General features: G+C 35.7%; 1 protein-coding gene across 1 annotated transcript in view; it reads right to left on the reverse strand.

Annotated features, from left to right (window-relative positions):
- Nucleotides 1-21171, reverse strand: part of RpL18 (ribosomal protein L18) — an 80214-nt gene extending 59043 nt beyond the window's left edge. The window contains exons 1-2 of the mRNA XM_090411026.1: nucleotides 21100-21171; nucleotides 20886-20972 (exon numbers count right to left, since the gene is read on the reverse strand). Coding sequence (XP_090267152.1) covers nucleotides 20886-20972; nucleotides 21100-21102 — 90 coding nt within the window. The 5' untranslated portion in view covers nucleotides 21103-21171. The remainder of the gene's footprint in view (nucleotides 1-20885; nucleotides 20973-21099) is intronic.
- Nucleotides 21172-27833: the final 6662 nt, after the last annotated feature.

Below are 27833 nucleotides of genomic sequence, written 5' to 3' on the forward strand. Positions count from 1 at the left end.
CATGTTACCAACTAGAATAGAACATCTGCATAAGCAGTTCCATCTTCAGTTGTCCTTATGATTAAAAGTGAAATGTCTGAAGGTTCTTTCTCACCAAGTTTTAAATGTCTTCTGCAGAAGAACTTTTATAACCTCAATATTTTGGAAGAATTAATGACAGTTTCACTCTAAGAATTTCCCTAATATTTTTTGGTTTGGAAATTCCGATTTTTTTTTTTTAATGTTGCTCCCACCCACGAAAGGTTATCTGCAAACCTATAGCTCACTGTTGTAGTGTGGGTGATCTAAGGATTTTCCCATTTTTTATATATATATTTAGTTTTGTATTTTTAATTTATTTTTTATATAGTAAAGAAACTGTTTTTTTTACCTTTGCAAGAATGTTCTCAAAAGGGATAGATATGGCAGTGATTTGGTGTGTGTGGGGGGGGGGGGGGGACATCGTTGTCAAGTCCAATCCTAGATGCCAGTCTGCAAACTACTTTATTCAATAGGAAAATGAGGAATTTTGATACTTTACAAAATGTCTTTTTTTCCCGAAAAAGAACATTGCTCGAGTTATCTCATAGTTGGTGCTCTGAAAGAAGTAGTACTTCCGTACCCCAACTACAAATTATCTTGTATTGCCCCATCTACCGGTTCTACTTATCACTGCATATTGTTTCATTACAGGAGCTTGTGCGAACTAGTTGATTCTTGCAGAGTATAGATTCAGTCTAGATATCATTCAGTTTTATGCAAGGTGCACGTACAATAGCATACACGTCGCGTCATGAAAAAGAAAGCTAACAGAAAGAGAATCAGAAAATTATGTGAATTAGATTGGGAGGCCTTTGTACAGGATGCTTCAGATATCAACGAAAATTATCAGCCATCAGATAGAAGTACACATGGAAATGACAAATATACTTCCAAAAGTGAATCCGAAGAAAATGAAGACATTCAGCAGCAACCTACAACTACTAATGAAATCAAACTGAGCAAGATCTACCTCAATTAGATTTTCTAGCAGATGGTGGCTTTCAATTCAACTCCCAAAATTTGATCCTTTCTTCACAGAGGAATTTTTGAATCTCCTTGTCATGCAGACTGACTCGTATGCTAATCAAGAAATAAGAAAACAGGAGCCACTGTCATGATCATCACGATTAACATGTTGGAAAGATGTCGACTCAGCAGAAATTAAGGTTTTCCTTGGTTTGTTACGACATATGGGGCCTTGCACACTCCCAAGTATTGAATATTATTGGAATATCTATATTCTATACAAAATGCCATTTTGGAGATCAATCATGGGCAGTAACCGATTTCAATTGATTTTACATTTCCATTTTGCTAATAATTCTCTAGACAGAGATGACAGACTCTAAACTGTTGAAGTTCAAAATAAGAATGGTAAGATATCCCTGGATGTTGGAACATTCTCACTTTATTACGAGAATGATCATAGAAGGTGTCATAGATTGTCCAGACCACTACAAGATAACTCGTAGTGGGCGTCCAGCGGCAGACTGCCAACTACAAGTTATTTTGTAATTGGCAATCAAGGTGTTAATGGATGCACTGAGCTACAAGTGCTGGAAAAAGGGACTATGACTGGTGAATGATATTGCAAAGAAGTTCTTGAATGGCATATTCGATTGTTCTATGATACTATAGGCAAGGAATTCATTTTTACGGCTGACAGTGCCACACAACATCGCACACGAGCGGTGGAGTTACTTCTGGAGAGCAAGGATATACAGAGAGATAGAGAGAAAACACTGATATTTGTAATTCTTATCCTTACTCTGAAGGAGGAAGTGGGCTAGTTTGCCTCAAGAACTCCTGAATCACTTGGTGCTAAGCATGACGAAGCATTGTGAGAGCTGCATTGCAGTTCAGGGTGGACATATTCCTTACTGAAATGTCTCTCCATATATTCATTTTAAAAATTTATGGAATTTACAACTGTGTTAAAAAACTTTTTTATTATCCCGACGTTTTGATCTTCAGATCAAGATCATCTCTTATGCATACATCAATATACAAGACAAGGTGAGTTACATTATTAACTGTAAACTAAAGAAACAATGATATGATCACATGTTATTCTACTGGAATGACTTCTAGTGAAAAAAAAAATTAAATTACATCAAGCTAAATTCTACTTACAATGACAGGAATAAACATTCTTTCAGAAACAATGATGTGCTATTTTTAGTGTTACAATTCTTATTTTTGCTTTTAAGATACTGGATTTTCTACAGTCCTGTTTATAGTTGTTCTTAGTGAGAAACATTCCGTGGGTCGAATATATACCTTCCATATGTTTGGGATTTTTAGACCATCATTATTGTTCATATTGGAGTGGTTGATAATAATCTCACATGCTTCCTTGAATTTTCGTTCATACCATGTTTTAGTGCGATGTAGACAGCTAGTGCTTTTCCAGTCAATTCTGTGTAAGGAATTCAGGGCATGATCAGAAAGGCCAGCTTCACCATAATTATTATATTTAATGTGTCGTTTATGTTCTTTTTGTCTGATAGGAATTGTGTATCCTGTTTCTCTTATATATGATATGTTGCAAGTACAATAAATCCGGTATACTCCAGGGTGGGCTAGTGGAGGGAGTGGATCTTTGGATGAGTTGAGTAAGCCTTTTAATTTTGCAGGAGGTTTAAAGGTGGCTCCGAGGTTGTACTTTCGTAGTACTCTGTTTATTTTGTCTGATGTTCCTTTAATGTAAGGAATAGGGTTTTGTAGAGAATTTTGTTAATAGTGTTTTGGCTGTATCCATTGTTTTGGAAAGTATTAAAGATAATTTTAAATTCGTCTTTTAGTGCCTGTTCATTGGAACAGATTGTCTGTGCCCTGTTTTTTTAGCATGTTGATGACACCTACTTTTTGTGTTGGGTGGTGGTAGGAGTTTATGTGTATATATTGTCCTGTATGTGTCGGTTTCCGGCAAACAGTGAAGGAAAGATTGCCAGAGGGAAGACGTGTGACAAGTGTATCCAGAAACGGAAGTGTTTTGTGTTTTTCAATTTCAATTGTGAATTGTATGCGTTTGTGTTGTTTGTTTAGGTGGCTAAGGAATGTGTCTAATGTCTAGTGGCCATGGGACCAGATCGCGAAAACACTGTCAACGTATCTAAGCCAGACTTTGGGTTTTAAAGGGAAAGAACCTAAGGCAAGTTGCTCAAAATGTTCCATGTAAAAGTTAGCAATAGGGGGGATAATGACGAGCCCATGGCTGTGCCTTCTTTTTGTAAGTAGAAGGCATTTTGCCATACAAAATAACCCGGCCGTAATACATGCGCAAAGAGCACCATGATATCTGGAGGGAATTCATCTGTAGGAGAAGAATTGTGTCATTGATTGGGACATTCACGAAGAGGGCAGAGACATCAAAACTACCCTCTTCACAAATAAATCATCTTTTTCTAATGTAATGTCTTTAATGGTGTTTATGAAGTCTTGTGTGTTTTTGATATAGGCGGGGGAATGATCTACCAACTCCTTGAGTGTTGCCGCTAATTTTTTGGCTAAGTGATACGTCGGGCTAAAAATTCCTTCAACTATAAGTCTTAACAGGTTTTCTTTGCGAATTTTCAGTAGCCTGTAAATTCTTGGGGGGCGCTTAGTGAGGAAATAGTTTTTTAATGTATCTTCAGGCTAAGTGGTAATTGACTTAAGTAGTTTCTCTGTTTTGTTTTTTATTCTGTTGATTGGGATGTAGTTAACTAATCTGTATGTATTATTGTCAGACCAGCATTCATTTTTTCTACGTAAGTGGTACGGTTTAAAATAACGGTGGCATTTCCTTTATCGGCTCTGGTTATTACTATGTTCGGATTTGTTTTAAGTGATTTTATCACTGTTAATTCATGTTTAGTAATGTTGCTTGTTATTGTTTTGTTATGATTTAAAATGTTGGCAGTTTCTAAATGAATTTTGTCTGCTATGTTATTAGGGATGAATCTTAGGCCTCTTTCAATATTACACATAAATTCAAGTTTGTTTATCGATTTCGGTGCTATAGCAAAATTTAAACCTTTGTTAAGTACAGAGATTTCGTCTTTGTTTAGGGCATGGTTAGATAGGTTGACTCTGTTATGGATACCTGTGGGTGATTGGTGGCTCCTGTTGTTTCTTGCTCCTGGTTGGTTGTTGTTCACTGTGGCGAACTTTGAATATGGTGGTTGGTTTTGTCGTTCTTTTAGTCTTTGGAATTTGGATATTAGGTTTCCTTTCTTCATTTGGAGGATGTGGTTTGCTGTGTTGTCCATAATCTTTTCTAGGATCATCCAGATATCTTCATTTACATAGCGTCAAAGTTCAGTTTTTTTTCTTTTAGTAGCTGGTTTTGTGTAATGGCTAGGTTCTTTCTGGTAGCATGGATCTGCTCTCTGGGAAGTGCTTTCTCCATGCGGTGGATTCGTTGTGCTTTTGTTGAGGTGAATTTTCTCTTTAGCCTGATGCAATTAGGAGTAATATTGCTATCCCTACACTTTTAAAAAAGCCAGTCGATTGATCAAATTTGAAACTTCAGCTTATTGAATTGATTGCATCGCTTATGGGTAGAATCTCCATGAATTATTGTAATCCTTTCTTTTAGAGTTATTTCACTAGAGGTCATGCCAGTAGAATAACATGTGATCATATCATTGTTTCTTTAGCTTAGTTAATAACGTAACTCAGCTTGTCTTGTATATCATGTATGCTTCAGATGATGATCTTGATGTGAAGATCGAAACGTCGGGATAATAAAAAAGTTTTTTAACATGGTTGTAAATTCCATAAATTTTTAAAATGAATGCTGATCACTGTGTAACTACTCTAAAAGAAAGGTCTCTCCATATAGTTTTTTGTATACACAGTACGTTAATTTCTTAACTACATACTTAGGAAATTTGTAACTTTGCCAAAAATGTATTGCAATTTAATTTGTACAAAATGTATAACACATTTGGATGCAGTCATAATTCTTTTTTTCATATACAGGTAAAAATGTAGTTCGGCCTTAGCTTTTGGATAGTTCATTAATGACTTCCAAAGACAGGCATGATCACAACATTTTGGTTTCATAACTGTAATTTCTTAAGAAACATGAAATGACAGAGAAATCACATTTTTCGCAATCCTAATAGCCTTTGTGTGTACACATGATTGTCATACTAGATGATATAGCAGCAAGCATTCACTTAACCTTCTGATATGAGATTTAGGCTGTCTAATTCATGTTTCCATTCATTTTCATTTAGAATGAAAAGATCCCATTTTTATGATTCTTCTAAAATAATGAGTGTTTTTGGAGTGCTGCCATAATTAGCATTCGTTCCAGTGAATGTTGCTTGTAATAACTGTTCTGAACTTAGCTGACATATTTCTAAGAAAATAACACCAGAATGTATGTTTTCTTCTTCGTCTGAGTGTGTGTGGGGGGGGGGGGATTCTGTCAATCCTTCACAACTTTTAAATAAAGGGTGTATCTTCCCACTGGATATTTATTCAGTTACATGAATAATGAGAAGTGACAACAGTTTCTTACTGTTATTAAAACAATCAACTGAGATTTCTGTACTGGAACGGAGCCCTGATGAGGTTCTGCTACCTTCAAAGATGAAGAATTCAGAACACGGACATTTCAGATCAGCCAGATCCTAATCCCAAACAAGCACAAATGGTAATCTACTATCCACCAAGAAAGGCCAAGGTAGCACATGTAATGCATGGAAAGCATAATGAAGGCATTGGATGGTCTGGAGCAAGGATTCTCAAAGTGTGTTATGCGTACCCCCCTTGAGGGTATGTGGTAAAATTTTGGGGGATACACCGTAAGAGCTCAAAAGGCGCTAGAGCTAGTAACAAAGTCGCTAAGTTGGCAACACTGATACTGATTTATTTCTGAGAAATGAGTGACGAAGCGTAGCACTGTAGTTGATACACGTTTCTCAATCCCCCCCCTCTCTACCTGAACAGCTGATCGCCCATTCAAAACATCCATTCTAAGTGGGCAACTGTGCTTTCTTACTGCTCTATGCAGTTGTGATTTATTCCATTGCTGTGCTTAAAATTATTTTTAGTATTCAATTTACTGTGAAGATAAATGAACGTGTTTCTAAAATGCCTTGAAACATGGATAAATGGATAACTAACAAGAAAACTAACATTTGATTTCGAAAAATGTAAGCTTTCATTGTCCAATAAAGATGAGTTGATTGAGATATCTTGCAACAACAGTTACATAGGAACAGACTGGTTGTTGAAGATGACTTGCGACTCTACTTTAGCAAGATAACCTCACACATTGATGAATGGCGCAAGCATTAAATTGTCACATTGTTTATGTCACACTTTGTGTTTATCAATATATGTAAGTTGTGAATACAAAATTTAACGTGTATGTATGTGTGTTTTATTTTATTCCTATTGTTTTATACTATAACTATAGTTTTATCTATCTATACAAGGGAATACGTGAAGCATAAAATGTTGAGAACCACTAGTCTGGAGAATAGGAAAGTAAAAAAGACCCAGTTGAAGTTGAGCAGAGAATATATAAAATAAAAATAAAAAAAAAAAAAACGAAAGAGCCAGCCAGTACCATCACCGAGTTCCTCCATTATGAACAGTCTACATGGATGGGATTATTGATTCCTGTCTTTTACAAAAATAATTCTTATGGATATGGAAAGATTTATCCTCCATTTCACTTCAAAACATTCTCATCCATAATGTAAGGCATTTCTCAAGAAAATGTAACATGGATGTCCTAGATAATCAACATATAAAAATTGACTTTCATTGAAACCACCTACACCAAATAAAGTTATTCAACACCCACAAAAACAAAAGGAAGAAAGTAAATAATTTATTTAAGAGACATATATTTCAGTCTGAATATTATTGGCCACTATCAGTAACAATGTTAGTTAATTAAAAGGTTGAAAATGAGCAATGAATCAATTTGAAAGAGTGAGAACCACGTGATGTTATATATAAAACACTGCAAATGTATAACAGGAAATTAATTAACAAACGCTACCACACTGATGATGGCCTATAATATTCAGGATTAAATATATTATTAGAACGGGCAACTCCAAGGAGTCCTTACTTATCGAGGGAGGCCCTAATATCATGTCAAGAACAACTCTTCAACATTTACACAATATCTATCATACTTCGCATTGAACTCATTTACAGACATGGCACCCACAACAGACTCTGGCAGCTTATTCCACTCATTCACCACTCTCCAACTAAAAAGCCTAGCTCTAACACCTTTGCCCAGCTTCCATGGATGGCCCCCAGTCCTATTCTCAAAAATATCTTCTGAATTAATCTTATAGAAACCCTTCAGTAATTTGAATGTCTCAATCATATCGCCCCCTTTCCACCTATCAACCAATTTCTGCAACCCACAAATCTTCAATCTGTTCTCATAAGGTTCATTCCATAGACCTGCGATCATCTTGTTCACTCGTCTCTGGATTCTCTCCACCTCCTCCCCATCAAGAAGAAACCCTGGCACCCAAATCTGGGCACAGTAGTCCAGATAGGGTCTTATCAAGGCTCGAAACTTCAACTCCCTATCCACCAACACTCCAAAATCCCTGTCCTCGTCAATCTCCTGGAGTACGGTTCCACGAATGTGGTATACTACTGCTGCTAATCTTTTCACCCCCAAAATGCATAACCTTACACTTTGCCACATTAAATTGACATCCATTCTCCTTAGCCCAGTCCTCCAAACTATCCAAATCATCCTGCAAAATTTTGACATCGTGTACATTCACTATATTGCTCTACCCAATTTTGCATCATCAGCAAACAAATGAACAGTTCCTCTCAGATCCTTTTCTATATCGTTAACGAACAAATTAAACAGCAGTGGTCCAAGAACAGAACCTTGCGGCACATAACTAGTCACAAGCCATCTTTTGGACTACTCCTGAATAAACCACTCTCTGATATCTCTCCGTCAACTACCCTATATCCGTCCTAATATGCTGCAGTTTACTAATTAGAATTTCATGTGGTATCCTGTCAAAGGCCCTAGCAAGGTCCAGTAGAATCACTGTAAACCAATTACCGTTATCCAGTTCAGCCATCACTGTTATAAAACATGAGCAAGTTACTGAGGCATGATCTACCCTCCAGAAAATCATGCTGTCCCCCCCCCCATACAGTATCCCATTTTCATCTATCCAATCCTGTATTTTCCTCGACTATTTTCTCCAAGATCTTGACAACGATTCCGGATATGCTGATCAGTCGGTAATTTACAACATCAGTCTTAAAACCTTTAGCTGACCAAATTGTATTCTTATTGGTTAAACCAAAATAAAAGATGATGGTACAACATGACAAAATTTCATGCCGGCTGGGGTGTCGCCCGGTAAAACAAGGCCCCCGTTGTTTTCGCCAGGGAACCAGGGCGAACAGCGAAAAGTCAGCTCCTGGAACAAATCTGCAAACAAACCCCAACTCAACATCACCAGAGTTAAAGATCGGTACTATCAACTAAGAAGCCTGAATGGCAAAGAAATGGAGCTAGCTGAGGAATTATATAAGTACCAGATCGACATAATAGGGGTGACTGAAACAAAAAAGACCAAAACTGGTGAGATCTTTCTGAGCAATAAATACAAAATGTTATATTCAGGCAATGACAATCAAGGAAAAGAAGGAGTAGCCATAGTATTCAAAACAAAATACGAGGCTAATCTTCTTGAATGGCAGTCAGTCTCAAGTAGAGTAATGTGGGCAAATATGAGAATGGGGAACTGGACAATGAGACTTATTTGTGCCTATGGTCCCACAGAAGGTTCTACTAAGGTAGAAGTGGAGGAGTTTTTTGAGGCTTTAGAAAAAGCAACTGACACAATGAAAAAGGAAAAGTTGGTCCTTGTTGGGGATCTAAATAGCAGAGTAGGAAATGATTGTGAGACATACAAAAATATTTTGGGAAAATTTGGAGAAAAGAGCAAAGCTAATAATAATGGCAAATATCTGTTGGATTTCTGCTCAGGACATGGACTGGTTATTACTAACACCATGTTCCAACATAAAAATGTGCACAAATTCACATGGAGAGAAGAGGCTAGGAATAAGAAAAGTCTCATTGACTATGTTATTGTTGATAGTGATGTTTTCTCCCTGGTGCAGGACACCAGAGTGTACAGAGGATTTGAAATTGGAAGTGATCACTATTTAGTCTTGAGCAGGATAAAATTGAATTTCATATTGAAAAGAATAACATGTAAGAAAGTTTTAAAGCGAATAAAAGTTGAGCAGCTCTCAGATGTGAACTGTAGACTAAAATACACAAAGATTATTGAAGAAAAAATGAAAGAGTTTGAGAACAGGAATCAAACCTTGGAGATTCAGTGGCAAACTCTGAAGAAAACATTGATTGATTCTGCCAGAGAGGCATGTGGTGAGGTTGTGTGCAAGGATAAAAAGGATAAAAAAATCAGAACTCCCTGGTGGACACAGGAAATTAAAGAGGCAGTGAAGGAAAAGAAGAAAGCATATCAAAAGTTCCTGGCAAATAAGTCAGCTTTTACTCTTACAGAATACAAAAACAAATGTAAGAAAGCTAAACAGTGTGCAAAACTAGCTAAACAAAAGTCACGGGAGGACTTTGGCAAGAATATAGAAAATAAATATCAAGAAAGTGGCAAAATATTCTGGAGGTTGTTGAAGAAGCTTAGGAGTGGAGGAAAGAGTGCTGTAAAATGAGTTAGAGATGATAAAGGTGACATGAAAACAGGAGAAAAAGATATCCTTGAAGTATGGAGTATTTACTTTGAAAAACTGCTAAATGAAACAAGAAAGCATGGGAATACAACAAAGATCTGTATTTAAGTTTTGTCGATTTGGAAAAGGCATATGACAAGGTGCCAAGAGAGAAGCTATTCAATACGCTGCAGTTATATGGTGTCAATGGGGTATTATATCAAGCAATACTTAGTCTTTATTTGAGTTGTAAGTCAGCAGTTAGAATTGAAGGAAGTACAGGAAGATGGTTTAATGTTAAATCTGGTGTGAGACAAGGATGTACATTATGCGCTCTGTTGTTCATTATCTATATGGATCACATTATGAAGGAATGTGGTATTAAACCTGATATCAAAATTGGAGATGTTAATGTCAGCTCTTTGCTTTATGCGGATGATGTTATACTTCTAAATAAATCCGCTACAAGTCTGCAAGATTCTCTGACTAAATTGAATAGCTGTTGTAATAGATATGGTATGAAGGTCAGCAATAAAAAGACAAAGACAATGAAAATAGGCAGAATCGTGGAAAATGTCAGCTGCATTGTGAACAGAGAACCTGTGGAACAAGTAAAACATTTCACCTACTTAGCCACGATTTTTAGTGAAGATGGTAAATTAAATATGAAAATAGACAACAGAATCAAGAAAGCTGGTCTGGTAGGAAGTCAATTGAATAAATTCATATGGAATAAGAGAGAAATTAGTCGGAACACTAAATTAGCTGTATACAAGACAGTGTTCAAACCAGTTTTAACTTATGGATCTGAGAGCTGGGTCAGAAGTAAAACACTTGACCAAAGACTAGACACCGCAGATATGAGAGTCCTGAGAAAGATTAGAGGCGTGAACAGATGGCATCAATGGCAATATCATATTAAAAATGAGGATATTAGGAAAGAACTTGACATTGTCAGCATCCAGGAATGCGTTAGCAGAGCTAATCTCAGATGGTATGGTCACTTAAATAGAATGGGAGAGGAAAGATTAGCAAAACAAGTGTTCTCTGCCAGGTTGGCAGGAAAACGACCCAGAGGAAGACCAAGATATAGGTGGATTGATACGGTACAAAGTGCCTTAGACGATAGAAATATAAGATCTGATAATGTTGGAGTCTTGACAAGTAACAGACTGATTTGGAGGAAAATTGTAGATAGGAAGTTAGTAATGATGTAATTTTTTCATGTAGTACTGTCATATCCTGTATACCCCTTGAGGGTACATGGCAGGAATTTGATGATGATGATGTCTTAGAACCTCCTTTATGCAGCAGAACTATTTTCCCCTCTTTCCACCCCCTCGGGACTAACCCCGACCAGAGACTCAAATTAAACAAAATGGTCGAGGGTACTGACAATTTTTTAGCCGCTTCACGAAAAAACTGTTTGTAATTCTCTGTAGCCTGAACGGCTAATGTTCTTTCAAAATCCGCTTTTGCTTTTCTTACCACACACGTTACCCTTCTGGCCTGCACTTTATACCGTTCATGTGTCTGCCGGTCACCATTTTCCTTAAATTCTCTTCGCAGTTGTTTCTCTTTTTTGTAGCTCAAGCTTAATGGTGTTATTCATCCATTTGACCCCTACTTGATTTATTATTCGGACTCTAGGTATACAGTGAGCCATTGCCTCCAGCAAACACTTCTTAACCGCCTCCCATGCACTATCAAGATCCAGCCCTTGCAGTTTTACATGCCATGGCACTGAACTAAGCAAACTCCTAAGCTTGTCATACTTACCAGCCCGGTAATTCCACATGTATCCTGTCTTAATTGAAAATTCCACATTTAGCCACCTTCCAAGTCAAGACCCTATGATCACTCTCACCAATTGGTAGCAACATGGTCATATTCATTAGCCAAATTCTCAGATGCAATTACTAGGTCTAGGACTCTTTGACCCCCTAGTATTTTCTATTACATGCTGTTGCAGATAGTTATCCCTTAACTGCATAAAATCCAATTCCTTCCTCCCATGTGTCCTCTCCTCCTTCCATGTTACCATAGTTGAAATCCCCCATAATAATTACCCTGCTTCTACTCATATCTTCTATTTGCTTATGCATACTATCCCCACCATTTATTCCATCGCCTGGTCTATAGCAGCACCCAATTGTATATTTTGTTCTGCTAGCATCAATCTCACACCAAAGTCTCAAATGTGCTCTTTTCACTATCTAGCAGTTCAACTTCTATTCTCCTTTACTGCAGTTCATCAGCTATCATCAATAACACCCCCCCCCCATTTTATTCTCCCTGTTCCTCCTGAACACACTATACCCCTCACATTCAATCCCACAAGCTATATCATCTTCTGTCAACCATGTTTCACTAATGCCAATAACCTGTGGCCTGGGAAAGCCAACCAAGGCCAAAAATTCTTCCTACTTGTTCCTAATACTCCTGGCATTAGTATACATGAAATACAGAAGCCGTTAGTCCCACCCTTATTTTGATGCCTTATACTAACTATCCCATTCTGATTTGTTGTACTTTGTACTTGCTCGGGCAATTATACACATTCATACACTCAACTGCCTCCCTAAAGTCTATATATATGCTTCTCCCCCCCCCCCCTTAATAACTCTAGTTTCCCTGATTCTGCACATCCACTTCCACTTCATTCAACAATACTTTTTCAAGTCTCCGCACACCAAATCCATTCAAATGTATACCATCCATCTTATATAAATCCTTTCGCCCATCAAACTCACACCACTCCTCTTGCATAGCCTGTGCATAGTCATTTGCAATTATGGACCTCCTCCTCATCTCTTCTCTGTCATACTGTGGTAACAGACTAACTACCCTAACTCTCTCACTCTTTTCTTTTGCTACCTCTAGTAATACCTTCAAGTCCTCTCTAATAGCCATTTTATCTCCATTTAAGTCATTCGTTCCCTCCACTAATACCATTTCTTTCACCCTCTGCTTTTGCACTCTGATACATCTTTTTTCACACCCGGTAAGTACGATTTTAACACACTCATCTATTACACCTCTTACTAAAGAATCTCCATACAACACTCACTCCTTCATTTTGCTTACACTCACGATCATACGTTTATTTTTCTTATCATACTTTTGCCCTTTATTAGCTTATGCGCTCGGTATAGAAGTTTGCAAACACTCCACCTGCAACCTGTGTATCACTCCATGCAACCGTGCGAATCTCACTCATTGCAACTAACACATCATTTTTATTATCTGTAAACCATTCACTCATTCTGTATTTTTACCTTCATTCTCACTTTCAACACTGCTCTCAAAGCTAATTGGTACTCTATCACAAATTCCTATCCTATCACTATTTTCTACATTCTGACTTTCAACAACGATATCACTCTCGCGGCCTGAAACACACTTTCTGCATACATTCACTCCACTATCATTCTTACCAAACTCCAACCACTCTCCGCAAAGCATACATTTCACAGATGTTGCACTGAATATGTTAAAATTTTTGAACAAAGATGGTGATTTGGTCGCCACTGTTTTCCTTCATATCGGTGCCATGTGCACGATATCTGTCTTATCTATCAAAATACTTTTGATAGACAAAATAATTGAAAATAATGCAGAAAACACATAAAAATCATCTATCATCATCTGGTCTATAGCAGCACCCAATTGTATATTCTGTTCTGCTAGCCTCAATTTCACACCAAATAGCCTCAAATGTGCTCTTTTCACTATCCAGCAGTTCAACTTCTATTATGGCTTTTAATATGTGGCTATTAAATATGTCTTTATTTATAAATATGGTTATATATGGCTTTCAAATAAATATTATTTTCATGTGAACTGAAGAAATCTCATTGCACAAGTATCTCTCAAAGAACAAATAAAGCCCACACTCATTGCAAATAAAATGCAGGTAGTTCCTGAATTTGGGTTAATTTATTCCTGGCATAAAGTGGAAATCGATTTCCCACAGATAATGCTAAAAACAGGGGGCCAAGTTCCCAACAATTAAATTTTAGCATAGTAGCTAAATAAAACCAAGAAAATGATACTTTATGCTTAAATGATTTATTTAACCTAAAGAAATGAAAACATAGTCTTTACAATCAAGTAAATTATAATCAAAGAATTTGTCATAAAAAACTGAAGAATGTTTCTTCTTTATCATCATCAAATGCAAAATTGTTGATAGTTCAGCTTTACTGTTTCCCCCCCCCCACGAACACTTTCAGTGGCATTCATTTGTTTTGACTTAATCTATAATATTAATATGACTAATAAATGGGAAATAAGACAGCAAAAATGAAGAACACAACTGCTCTTTGTAATGTCAGCAGTTAAGTTGTGATTCAATGAAATGCTGTCATATGCCTGAATGCACATAATTTGAAATGTCATATTTATGAATGGTATGCATTCATTTATTTATTGCAATTAATGTTAATATTTTTGATTTGTTGTTAACACGTTCGCTGCCACGCCACTTCGGCATAGTCTGTTCCCGTACGCCGAGCAATTTCACTTCTTCAAGGTCAGTACGGTAATCTCATTGCCGGCAGTAAGCATCATACGAGTATACTCGTAGTTGGCTTGTGCAGAGCATATACCATCTATGAGAATATACAGTTTTGATGCTAGCTCCACAAGCCAAGCATTTTCACTTCTTCAAGGTCAGTACAGTAACCTCGTTGCTGGCGGCAAGCGTCATATGAGTATACTCGCAGCTGGCTTGTAGGACTGGTTTACCAACTACGAGTATACTCGTAGTTGGCAGCAAACGTGTTAATACTTAGAAAAGAAATTAATGTAAACCACTATAAACCAAGGAAAGCTTGTAGAGCATGAACTGCCTATATTAAAAATCAAAGAAATGATTGAAAGGATCAAACTGCAAAAACTACTTGCATTATGTCCAAATAAGTTGGACTTCCTGCTCCTCCTGCCTAAATTATTGCTTGTAACTTGTCCAGGCTTGTTACACCTTTTATATTCTGAAGCTTCTAATGTATTATACTGCACTGAGCTATGGTCATCTGGAAATTGAACACACTGAAAACAGCTCAAAATATTCATCCACTAGTGGGTACCCAAAATGGTAATTGACCCATGGAATTGCACATATGAAAGAAGACTGAAGGAATGTGATCCTCATCCTCTCACAAAAGAGATAAGGAAATAAGAGAATCTTACTGTGCAGATAAAGGTACAATTTTCCAAGTTGGTAGTTGAACTTTGGGTAATCTCTGGAAGCTAAGATGTGGTTAGGCAGCAGGCGAGGTTCAGATTCTTCTCATATAAATACATCTTCAGTGAATGTATTCAAGGAGAGATCTGATAGGAAATTAGATATAAATGACTAATAGGGACCTCCCTCAATTATCCACAGAGAACAAGAGACCTGCTTCCCCATGAGAAAGCAGTCTTATTCAGGTTTACTATGAACTCAGGCTATGTTACATGGCAAGGAAAAACCTACAATTTCACCACTGAAAAGGAAATAATAGTTGTCTGCACTTCCTTAATAGCCTGGTCATCCAATTTCATGTTGGCAGTTTAATAAAGCACTGGGAAGGGATTAAAAACTAATTTTAATGCTTCCAATATTCCATCTCAGTTACAAGACATCTTCAGGGAGTACAAATAACACTTGTAACACACACACAAAGACAACATAATAATCAATGAAACATGTGGGTGACTCAAGTCCAATCTAGGTGATGTGCCCTCTATGGACATTTGTAGGTGGCCGAAGATGTAAACTGGGATCTCTAACAATTATTGTTTCCTGAATTTTGGGAAGTTTTATGCATCCATAAATTGGGTTGATTTAGTATCTAAGGCAACACTCAGAAAAGTGCTGCCGTAGATGCTAAAAACAGTCTTTCCTTTTTTAAATTTATTATGGTGGAGCATCCTGTACACCCGTTGAGGGTACATGGCAGGAATTTGATGATGGTGGAGCATGATGGTTTTCTTCCAGATCCTGAGTTGTGTCCAATACATGGTCTGCAAGCCAGACTGCCCATAGCCATAGTCGTGAATGCAGATGTACGTTTAGTGTTCATCTAAATGGATAGTGGCAATCAACCAGTCTGTCCAAAGTAAGTCAACTTGCAGGAACAAAGCGCTTTACATACTCCAGGCACTGAGAGAGAGAGGAAGAAGCTGATCTTTGGTGGAAAGGATAAGGGTCGTAAGTTTCCGGTGGGTCTAAAAGCTGTGCAGAGGTACTGTTTGTAGTATTTTAAAGACCTGGCTATTTTTTCCAACGTGCCATGGATGTAGGGAATGGTGATGGCATTTTTGAGATCCTTCTGAAGCAATGGCCAAGGGATGAAGGAAATTATTATTTTTTCATTCTCTATCTCTGTAGCCAGATAAGAAGGGGTTGTGTATGTGGTTAGGTTCAGTTTGAAAGAGTCTATAATGTTTGTTCCAGTGGAACAAACATTATAGACTCTATTGGTTAGTTTTAATGATGTCATATTGTTGAGAGGGGTGGTGGTGGTGGTGGGTTTTATATACAGTGAAAGAAAAGTAACCATTATGAAGGTGTGTGTTACTAAGGTGTCTAGGAAGGGTAAACTATTGTTTAAACATGTTCACATCGAGGCGATAGTAACTTGCTCCCCACGGTTAACAACACGTCTTTCCCAACAGCCATTATACCACAGAAAAACAAGCAGTTTTATTGTATCCCTGAATAAGATACAGAGGCTTTTGCTGTCTGTGTAATATATTTCTCGACAAATAGTGCAATTAGAGACAGCTGGAATAAAAACGGTGCTAACTAATGAATCGCATGTCCCTTCTCACAGAAACTATAATGTATAGACTTCAGCAAAACCATGTTGCACCGAAAACATAATATCTAATTAAAAACTATTGTCCAATTTTTCAATTAAATGAAATAAGTGTTTGTTTTATTGCATTTGAAATTCTCGATGTCATTATGACAGATCACAAAAGCTAACTTTAAACAAAATTCTACTATGAATTAACACATGCCATATAATGGGTGTGTGAGTTAGCCTGCCAGTGCAAACAAGCAGCAATAAAATTCAACCAAGGGTCAAAACTTTGTGTGAGTTGAGTCCGCTGGTAATGAGAAGTTCCATTGGAACGATAAATGGATGTGTTAAAACTAAGAAATATATAGTAAATGTTGTTATGACAGTTTCAGATGTTATGGAATTCGGTTGGAGAGAATTAGCATTTCAATTCAACAATTGTTGGTTGCTTTTGTCTTTAGGTTGTGCGATCTTTTGTTAATACCACACCAATCATATGCATGTCTTCATAGCTGCTCTCTAGTGTAAAACAAAATTTAACTTGTACGTATTGTAACAATTAAAAAAAAAAAGCTGAATAATTTAAGCATATAAAAGGATATCACCTGTAAATCATTGACATGCCAAAGGTTTGCCATCTAGAACCTATGGCATGAAGACGATTTCAAACATTTTCCATCTTTAGGTAAACAGTATATCTGGGGAGAGGAGAGAAAAGGAAAACCAAAGGGTTTGAGTTTTTCTGCAATGTCCAGCAGCCAGGAAGATACTTTATCTTTTAACTTTTGTTTTTGAGGGATCGTGATATAATGGGATGTAGGTAGCACGATCTCAAAGAATATCCATTTTTCAATTATATTCCATGGCATTATTACCCTTATCCTCTCTGGTGATGGCAATACGTTTATCTTTTCATAACTTTCTGATAGCAGTGAGTTGACCAGAAGATACTTTCTAAAGCATCGACTGGGAGAGGATATTGGTGACATCAAGTCTTAATGTTGTTCGCTATTTTTGGAGCTAAGCAAATGATTCTGAATTCTATGTTATACATTAGGTCTAGCAATGGCACTTCTTTTGATGCAACAGCAAAATTGTGGCCATAGCTTAGGGCACTGACGACATCTTTGTTGAGACTTTTCGAAGATAGATTCAGTACTGTATAGAGCAGTTGTGATTAATGCAGAATGTTATTCTTTTTGGCATGCTTATTTTTTTTTATTTTTGGGAATTCATTTTGTGTGGATACTTCTGAGATGTGCGAGAGAACAGACCAAAGTTAGGGTTGAGGATCACCAAGAGCTCAGATTGTAATGAGCTGATGGCACCGTTTGTCAAAGAGAGGTCCTCTCCACGATGCTCACATTTAACGTGGTGCATCAAAAACTTCCAACAGAATGCCTGAATGTATATCCAGAAAAGAGCTATTTGCTAAATTTCTGATTTCTCTCAACTACCTCAACAATCTTACTTCCTGAGAGAGGGAGAAAGGGACCATGCTTCACTCTCTCTCACTTTTATAATATTCCACTCAAGAACCAAGATCAGTTTTCTTTTCTTATATTGACTTTCACATCTGGCTTATCCTGGTCCATAGCCTCTTAAAGTTTCTTTTCATTCTAAATCCCAAGTGTCAAACACCATCACCACTAACTAGTCATATGTGGCAAATTGGTATTTCTAGATAGAAATGTCCATTTGTAAATAAATATATTTAAAAAGACTACAAATCCTTAATAAAGATTTTACCATAGATTATATAAGTGAAGTGGATATTATATCCAGCATTATTTCAAAGCCAAACGTAGAAACTATGAAAGTTTTGTAAGGTAACCAGAGCGCTTACGGGAATACATTCTCCGGAATTCAAGAGTTGTCTTAGCATGAACCATACAGAAGACATAAGTGCCACCCAAGCATCTATATATTTGCCTTTTATTAGTCCATTTTCATAAGGCTTCATTGACCTGACTGCTGTTTCAAACTGGTTGGTTCTCATCAGAGATCAGGTAGAAACCTTAAGAGAACAAAAACTCTGGTCCAGTACTAAGGAACTTGAAATGTCAGGGAGATGTGTTTTTTGTAAGCAAACTCTTGGCCAGTGCATAAAAGAATTTTAAAAAATAAAGAGCCAAAATGCTTCAGTTTTTACATTGCCGAACTGAAGCCGTTTGGCTCTTTATTTTAGTAATTACTTTTACGCACCAACCGAGAGTTCGCTTACGAAAAATAAATCTCTCTATCTCTCTCTGAGATTTCAAGTTCCTTAGTACTGAATGAGTTTTTGCTCTCTTAAGGTTTCTACCTGATCTCTGAGATGAACCAACAAGCTGTCGGGTCAGTGAAACCTTATCAAAATGGACCAATAAAAGGCTCGTAGGCATTCACGAGCTGCCTACGTCTTCTATATGGTCCATACTAAGGCAACTCATGAATGCGGAGGATGTATTCCCGTAAGCTCTCTGGTCAACTTACTTTAGAAACTTTCCTAGTTTCTACATTCGGCTATGAAATAATACTGGATCTAATATCCACTTCACTTATATAATTTTACATCACTGAACTGATGCCTTTTGGCTCTTTATTTTAATATTTATAAGAGTATAAAAATTACATCTCTTTCAAAAAAGGAATAATTTGATTTCATGCATAAACTATATTTGCCACGTATAACCATTCTGGTAAATATCATGAAGTTGGACACCACTGTTACTTCTCCTCTGGTCAGCTCCTTACATTTTATAAGTCCCATATTGGATCAACCATAGAACTGTGCTCACATTTAGGGTGGTGCTTAAAAAACTTCCTATAAAATGCTTGAATGGATATCCAGAGAAAAGCTGTTCACTTAATTTCCAATTCATCTCTCATCAACTTCCTACAATCACTTTCCTATAGATACTGTTTCTGCATTCTGTTTTCTATACATATTTTCATGGATGCCTTTCTTTTAGGCTTTCTATTATTTCCATGGATGCTTCTCCAGTGAAAAGGCCATCACCACCACTCTTTTTTCCCTATCACATATACTGCCAGCAGCTTGTCAACATCCATACAGATTTAGCTTATAACTTAGTCAACCAACTTCTTATTCTCTTCCTTTATTCTATAAATCTGGAAAGGTATATGACAAGATACCCACAGAAATGCTTTTCAAAACACTACTGTTATATGGAGTAAACGGAACCAACCGAGTATTTTAGATGCATATCTCCAATACATATATTCAACCAATAACTTATCATATTCTCATCATTTCAATCTGTCCCTAGCACAAGTTAAAATAGGCATAAAAATGATTGAAGACAATATCATCAAAATGATCCACAGCTGTATTTTTCTATTATGATGACAATTTATTATCACAGTAATAATCTACAGTCAGTCAGTTGGCCACATCCATCAAGTGTCTACTAGTCTATGCTCATCACCAACATTAACATCTGTTCTCTTATATCAATATTCATGCTAATAAATTCATGGACAATTTTAGGGAAAAAAAAAATTTCTGAACAGAACAGCAATTTTTGTTACTTTTATGTACTAACTTATGTGAAAATCAATATGCTGATATAAACCACTATTTAAACTTTCAGCTTTACCTGTACATTTACTGACTGCAAGGACACAAAACAGAGAATAGAGCAATGTGTTTACCGAGGCCATTGTATTGTCTAAATTGTGCCTCGCTGGTTTACTTGTGTGAGCTAAAAATGCCAGAATTGCTAGGAGGAAAAATTATGCCACTTCCATATGAGACCAACTAATTCACCTTCAGATGATTTTTTTTTTTTTTTTTTGTGAATTAATTGGTCTCACACTCTATACCACTCCACATTTTAATGCCATTAACTTTATACATTTTGGCACTTTGCATAGAACCATAACCATGAAAACCACCCTATTTTCAAAGAACGATATTTAAAAAACTACTAAATTTCTAATGTCGATTTTTTAGATGGTCGGAAAATATACAAGTGTCAGGAATCAAGCAATTTTTTGAAAGATGTCTTTTTAAAAAAAAATAATAATAATAATTAACGTTTTATACAGCCTAACTGTAAAAGCATCAAATTTCATCCAACAATGTTATTACTTTATATCACTTCGAAAACTTTTTTCCTTCCTTTGTGCCACTGCAAATTCCAAAAACTTTAATGAATTGGCACAATTTTCGTACAGAATTTAAATAAAAATCCCTTGGCCCCAGGATAAGTGCACATATGAACGCATGAACTTCAAAACAGAATACTACCTAAGAAACGAAAAGCAATTCTTTTATCTTAACACAACATTTACTTATACGGAATCATGTTCATTACGATTTCTTGATAAATTTTTGCTCAGCTCAGTACTTACCTTCACTAGCAATCTTAAATATATATCGTTGCTTTTAGGGGCCCTCCGGACGACTTTTCTATCATGCTTATGATTGATATCAATCCCCTAAAATAAAAAAATAAAATTCAAAACTATTGAATATAATCAAACTGCCATACATTATAACGCTTAACTATTTATTAAGTAAAGATTCATTCAGAATTAAAGTGGATTTTAAATTCAGCAACCGTACCATTTTCGTCAGCAATCACTATTAACAGAAGAATGGGGGAGAAATTCTAAAAAAAAAAAAGCGACATCTACTCACATCGAACTATTTACTATGAACAAGCGAAAACTAAGAAATTAATACTGAAAATGCACGGAAAATAACACAAACATAAGAATGATAACAAAACGTGTTGGAAAAATTATTTTCATCATGATAACTGATACTGTACAAATAACTCAGCAGAAATTAATTATTAACTTAGAGAGCAAGCAAAAAAAGAGTATTTAATAAAAGAAGATTGAAAGATGAAAAATTAAGTATTTTTCCTTGGACTAGAAGGCTCGTGGGTTTGGATCGCAAAACTGAGCTACTTTAAAGCATAATACGGTATATAATAGTTCAAAAAGGTGGGTTTCTTGAGAAACAGGAGGAAATCAGATGAATAGAGAGAAAAGCGAGAGAGAGGGAGATCGGAGGATAAGGGACAGGTTAACATAAAATGCTATATTCTATATTTGAAGTATTATAGATCGGTAGAGCAGAGCACTACCATTAGCATAGTATCACTATTACTCCGCCTGAGGATAAATAAAACAACAAAAAAGACATGCGGGATGATGGCTGGCTGATTAAGAAATACAGAATTTTTTTACGTAAAAATAACGCGTTAGGAAATTGCATGGGAGAGACACTAAGTACAGAGGAAATGACAGTACAACACAAAGAAAGATACTGCTGTTGGGTACAATGGCAATCTAGTGTGTTCTCAGAATTGTGTGTCATTTTTGAAAGAGACAAAAGTGCATTCTTTGTATGAAACCTGCTAACTAAACTTCACTTGAAAAACTCATAAATTTCATAGTCTAGGCAGCACTAAACCCAGATTTTTACTACAAATGTCGCGGTTTAGTCGTGGCCCTCGAAGCACACTTTAAAAGATAGTGTCCTAGCAGACAATATCAATTATACGTATGTGGGACAGGAAAGGAAAGCATATGGAAAGTTTCATATTAACCTATTGTGACTCCTACTGCAAGTAATTTTGTGTGAAATTATTGGCATGGGTGTTTTCGCTGTTCGGTATCAACAGTTTGATACCTGGTTGTGCTCAGTAATATTTGTCATTGTATCCTATTCTTACTATGCTCAGTAAGATTAGGATACAATGAAAAATATTCTTCAAGGTGAAAAAACTTATTATTTGAGAAGAAAAATCTTACAACCATCATAAGAAAGCAGTAAACCCACAAATAATCCACATACTCGCAATCTGTCCTCATAATCTAAATCCCATAATCCGGATATAATCTTTGTAACTCTTCTTTGCACCCTTTCCACAGCTTCTTTATCCCCTTGGAACCCGGCAGACCAAATCTGTGCACAGTAATCCAAGTGTGGTCTTATCAAAGCCTTATAAAGAGGCAAAATTACTTCCTTATTCTTACATGTCAAGGTTCACTTCAACATACCAATTATCCTCTGAGTTGCATTTGCAACTTTTGCTATGTGACCTTTGAACTTTAAATTCTTATCCACCAATACACCAAGATCCCTTGTCTCTTCAGTTTCTTGTAGCATACCAACCCAGCTAATATAATATGCCACTGGAACTCTATTCACGCCAAAGTGCATAACTTTACACTTACTAAGATTAAACTGACAGCCATTTTCGTTAACCCAGATTTCCAGTCTATCCAAATCATTTTGTATTTTCTGAATATCAGTAGCATCCATGATTGCCCTGCCTATCTTCGCATCATCAGCAAACAATTGCAAATCTGATTATAGCCCCTGCTTGATGTCATTAATGTATAGATTGAACAATAATGCCCCAAGGACTGAACCCTGAGGTACACCACTGGACCTCAAATCTGACAGATTCACACCCACTTTATACCACTTTTTAATATCTGTCTGTCAACTATCCCCTAATCGAAGTCAATAGATTATCTTCCAGTCCCATATTCTTCGATTTACACAACAGCCTATCGTGTGGTATCCTATCAAATGCCTTAGAAAAATCCAACATTATCATAGTGCATCCATTCCCTTTATCCAACTCGGCCGTAACATTGTTATAAAATAAAATAGAAAAACTTAGCCTACAATACGAATGTACTCTAGGTTTACACTATTTAGTTGGTGGTAGTCACATAAAAAAATTAATTAAAACCACCTGATAAATATACCTCTAATGTAGTGGTGGAAATCGAACAAGGGTGCTCGTAATCACAGACGGCATAAGAAGGCATAAAATTTTAGCAAAGGATTTATAGTATTTGAGTATTTTATTTTTATTTTGTTATTACTGAAGTAAAGTTTTCTTTATTGATAATCAGTATCTAAAATTGAAACAAGTGGTAGAGAGTAGTACAATTAGATTATTGATCATTGATAAATAAATTATTTAAATGCGAAATGTTTTCTCGTTTCAAAAATAAGCTCTGTTATTTATTCTATGTATCTGATGTACCAGTGCATGCTGTAAAATATAATTATTTTGATCTGTCCAAAATAGTCTGTAAAAATCATAATTGAAAGAAAACTTAAAAAGTATATCTGCTTGCGAATTATAAACAGAATTATAATATAAAATCAAAATTTATATTTTAGAAAAGAGGATGAGTATGAGTTTACTCAAAAGTAAGGTAAATCTTCTTTTGGAAAAGATCAATTAAATAAAATATGGCTAAAGAGGTGAAATTCTCTGATATAAATACATAAATAAATTCTGAATTTATAAATAAGTATATTCTCTAATGTCTTTTCATTTCCCAATTGAGAGTTGTAAAAACTCTTTTAACTTTAACTTTGGAGATAACTAGTCCGATTGATTCACAGTCCTCCACAGGTAATGGAGATAACGTTTACCACCAATTTGAAGATCTAATGATTCGAGTATAGTAGTGTTGGGTGAATTTCATTCAGATACACCACAGCACAGTACTGCTATTTCGTTTCTCTGAAATAAATGAATAAATAATAGCAAGAAGAATTGGTCTACTTTGATTTTATAAATTGCTAAATTAAAACTCGACTTCCAAGAACACAAATAGTTTCCTGCACCCTCCATTAATGAGATAATGAAAGTAAAATTAGTACTAAGGTGTTAGTACTAATTTTAGTACCAACCTTACTACTAATATTTACTAATTAATAAATACTTAAAATTAGTACTAATGTAAAACAAAATTTTGGTATGACCTCTACTGTTTGTAGTTTCACTCAAAAGCTATAACGTGTGATAAGTTCTGTCAGCTTCATGAAACAACTTTGTTCTATGGAAAATAATTGTGAAAATATTTTTGTTGCTGCATCTCCTTTATTCGGTGATTGGCTCCAATTGAGAATGGCTTTTCGGCGGTCCTAGCATTATGGCCGGAAACGCCATTTTTGTAGAATTATATACGCCTCTCACTGTCATTATAACGCTAATTATTAATCTGAAGTGTCTATTATTAATTCACCTTTAGTCTTTATAGAATACATCAGTATAGCAGACGTTGCGTTCATTTTGATCTAAGCAGTTTAATGTCCATTTAGTGAAGACTTTATACAAATCACTTAAATAATACTTCTGAATCGTTATAAACTTCAAATAATTGAAAATATTTTTTCAATTACTTTGAAATTGACGAATATTCTTCGGTACCCTAAAGAATACTCGGCACATAATAGTAATTTTTCTTTATCGACAATTTTCTTAAAGAAAATTGTCGATAAAGAAAAATGGAAACCTTGTTACTTGCAAGGTTTCCAACACATTCGCGAATGATAACAATGCCAAGTTCATTTTAAAATTTTCGTTTTCAATATGATTAATACAATTCTGACAGTGATGTAATTTATTCTCTCTACCAAGGTTATATCAGAACTCTCATGTCTGAAGGTTTTAATCATTCCTCAACTGTTTCATTTCTACTGAAACCCTCAGATCAATAAAATAAGATTACTTTGACCACACTCTTGTATGTAACATGTGTCTCTTTCTATACACGAAGCAATGTCCTAAAACCACAACCTTCACAGAGGTGAAAACTAAACATTATCTCGGGCTTCACTTTGATGTTGGAATATAGCTATTCTAACTTCACTCAGTTGGAATACAAATAATCTACACAATAAACATCGGATAATAGCAAGTAAAACTACACCGATTGAAAAACAATGATAACATACATAAAAATACAAATATATAATCAATCATGTGAAAATATTTTATGGTATGCACCATACGGATTTTGCGCAAACTACTAACTTAACAGATTACCAACGTTGCAATATAAAATGGTAAAACTGAGGTTCTACTAATAAAGAGATGATCCCACATTCATGTAGCGGCCAATGACAGAACACAAAATATTTAAGATAAAATACAGGTATCCCTCCATTAACGCGCTTAATTAATCCCTCGATGTTACCGCGTATATCAAAATCACATTAATCAAATCTGATAATCAATGGTAAAACAATTCGTCCATGATCGATTACTGTATTAATAATTCATTTTATATGGTACTCTTTTAGGAAAGATAAAAAATGAATGCAAAGTAAATGTTTAATAAATACTTGTAGCTACATTATTTATTGCAATTTTTTTAAGTTATCAAGAGTCGCTTATACAGTTTTAGTTTTTTTTTCTTATCGGCATAAATTCTACAATAACAAGCAGAATGATTCTCCAGACCTCGGCAAACAAACAATAAAACATAAAGAAAAAACACTGCAAATATAATACACGATGGTACAAATTTAGTGGATATTGAATCGAACATTATTTCATAGCCGAATATAGAAACTACAAGAGTTTCGTGCCGAATATAGAAACTACAAGAGTTTCGTGCCGAATATATAGAAACTAAACGTTTCGGCGGATGCAAGCATAAGCAACATTATGGGAGACTCGTAGTAAAGGTGGAGTAAGCTCCGGATCACTTTCCTTATTATTTTCCATAATGTAAAGCACATCTCCTAGAGGACATGTATGATAAATATTGAATCGAACATTATTTCATAGCCGAATATAGAAACTACAAGAGTCTCGTGCCGAATATATAGAAACTAAAAGTTTCGGCGGATGCAAGCATAAGCAACCTTATGGGCAACTCGTAGAAAAGGAGTAGTAAGCTCCAGATCACTTTCCTTAGTATTTTCCATAATGTAAAGCACATCTCCTAGAGGATATGTATGATAAATAAGCCTCTGGCTCTCTATTTCAGTAATACATGATGGTTTTTTTTATTATTTTCAGTTACAATCTAGAAATGATTGAATAAAGAATAAAAAAAAAACATACTATACTGACATCGGAGGTCGCTGTATCTCTCAGGTACAATTTATTGTCAAATATTACAAACCTTTACATAACATGTGTTAAACCAAACTGACAGCAAAAAACAGTGCGGAATATCACTCATAACATATGAATGCACAGCTACTCATGACCTCCAAACTATACACTGAATTTTGTAAGAATATTTATATTGAACATTTTACATGTTTCTGTCAGATCAGCTGCGAGCTCCGTAGGGTTAAAGGCATGTTAATCAAAACTCTTGTCGCGTATATATCAAGGGATTGCCGCAATTAATTTTGCCGCGTTAATCAAATCCCGCGTTAAGCAAGGGATACATGTAATAATGCAACTACACAGTAATGCCAAAATACCACTTGGTCCAAATTGCAGAATAACCAAAATAATTATCACATAACAAGACCAGAGCCAAGAAACTAGATAACATATCACTATAATAGTTATTACAGAAGAGCCAAGTGGACCTTCTAGGTACCTCACAGAATCGAAAAACTGCCATTGGATTATAGAAACCTAGGGAACCTCAAGCAGCTGACAAGGGCGATTTATAGATATTATAGTAAGATGACAAATTAGAAGGAAATTACTAAAAAAATTACCCAGTATAAGAAGTCCCTATTGCTGAATACGAATTCAGCAATAGGGATAGTGTTCAGCTGAAATGGCAATTTCTTTGACCATGCTATATAATTTGAATCTCCCGAACAATACGTGTTACTGGAGTGGTTATGTACTATATACATATTTCTCTCTCTCTCTCTCTCTCTCTCTCTCTCTCTGGATAATATTCTGCTTTTGCATAATGCAATTTTGAATGGTTTTTCACTTGACACACTGACTTCAAATCTAGAAAATCAAATTCAGGTCATCGTTTCATTCTCATGATATTTCTTTCTATTAATCTAAAAACCTAATCCTGATACCATTGATGGCCATGAATTCTTATATTTAGGATAGTAGTATTATGATAGTTATACCCTAGTCATCCATAATTTGACCTTATGATTACCTCTTCTAAATTGTGCAGACTACCCACCAAAAATTTTTCATGCTTCCATGTTTGAGAACTTCTGGGCTTGTTATATCAACTACCCCTCCCCCCCTATCATTCCATGTTTTAGGTTTCTAATGGCCTTTGTACTCTCAAATATTGAAATGTATTGCTGATAGCATTAGTTTTCCATACTTTTTCCCAGTTATATCACAGCTTGTTTGATTCAACAATCTTTCAAATATTTACTGCGGATATTCACTGTATCTTCATCTTAAGTTTTAGCCAACTACATCGACTTTGGTTCCTTTAGCTGTAATTTTCATTCATATCTAAATTATTTTTTAATATCCTCCAAAACATCTGTCACAGCTTGCCATACAGGCCCGTTTCTACATTTTGCGGGGTCCTGTGCAAAATGGAAAAGCGGGGCCCCTGAAAGTTAGTAAC

This window comes from Typopeltis vanoorti, chromosome 21, assembly GCF_054136105.1.
Source record: "Typopeltis vanoorti isolate ZY-2024b chromosome 21, IOZ_Tvanoo_1.0, whole genome shotgun sequence".
NCBI classification, from domain to species: domain Eukaryota; kingdom Metazoa; phylum Arthropoda; class Arachnida; order Uropygi; family Thelyphonidae; genus Typopeltis; species Typopeltis vanoorti.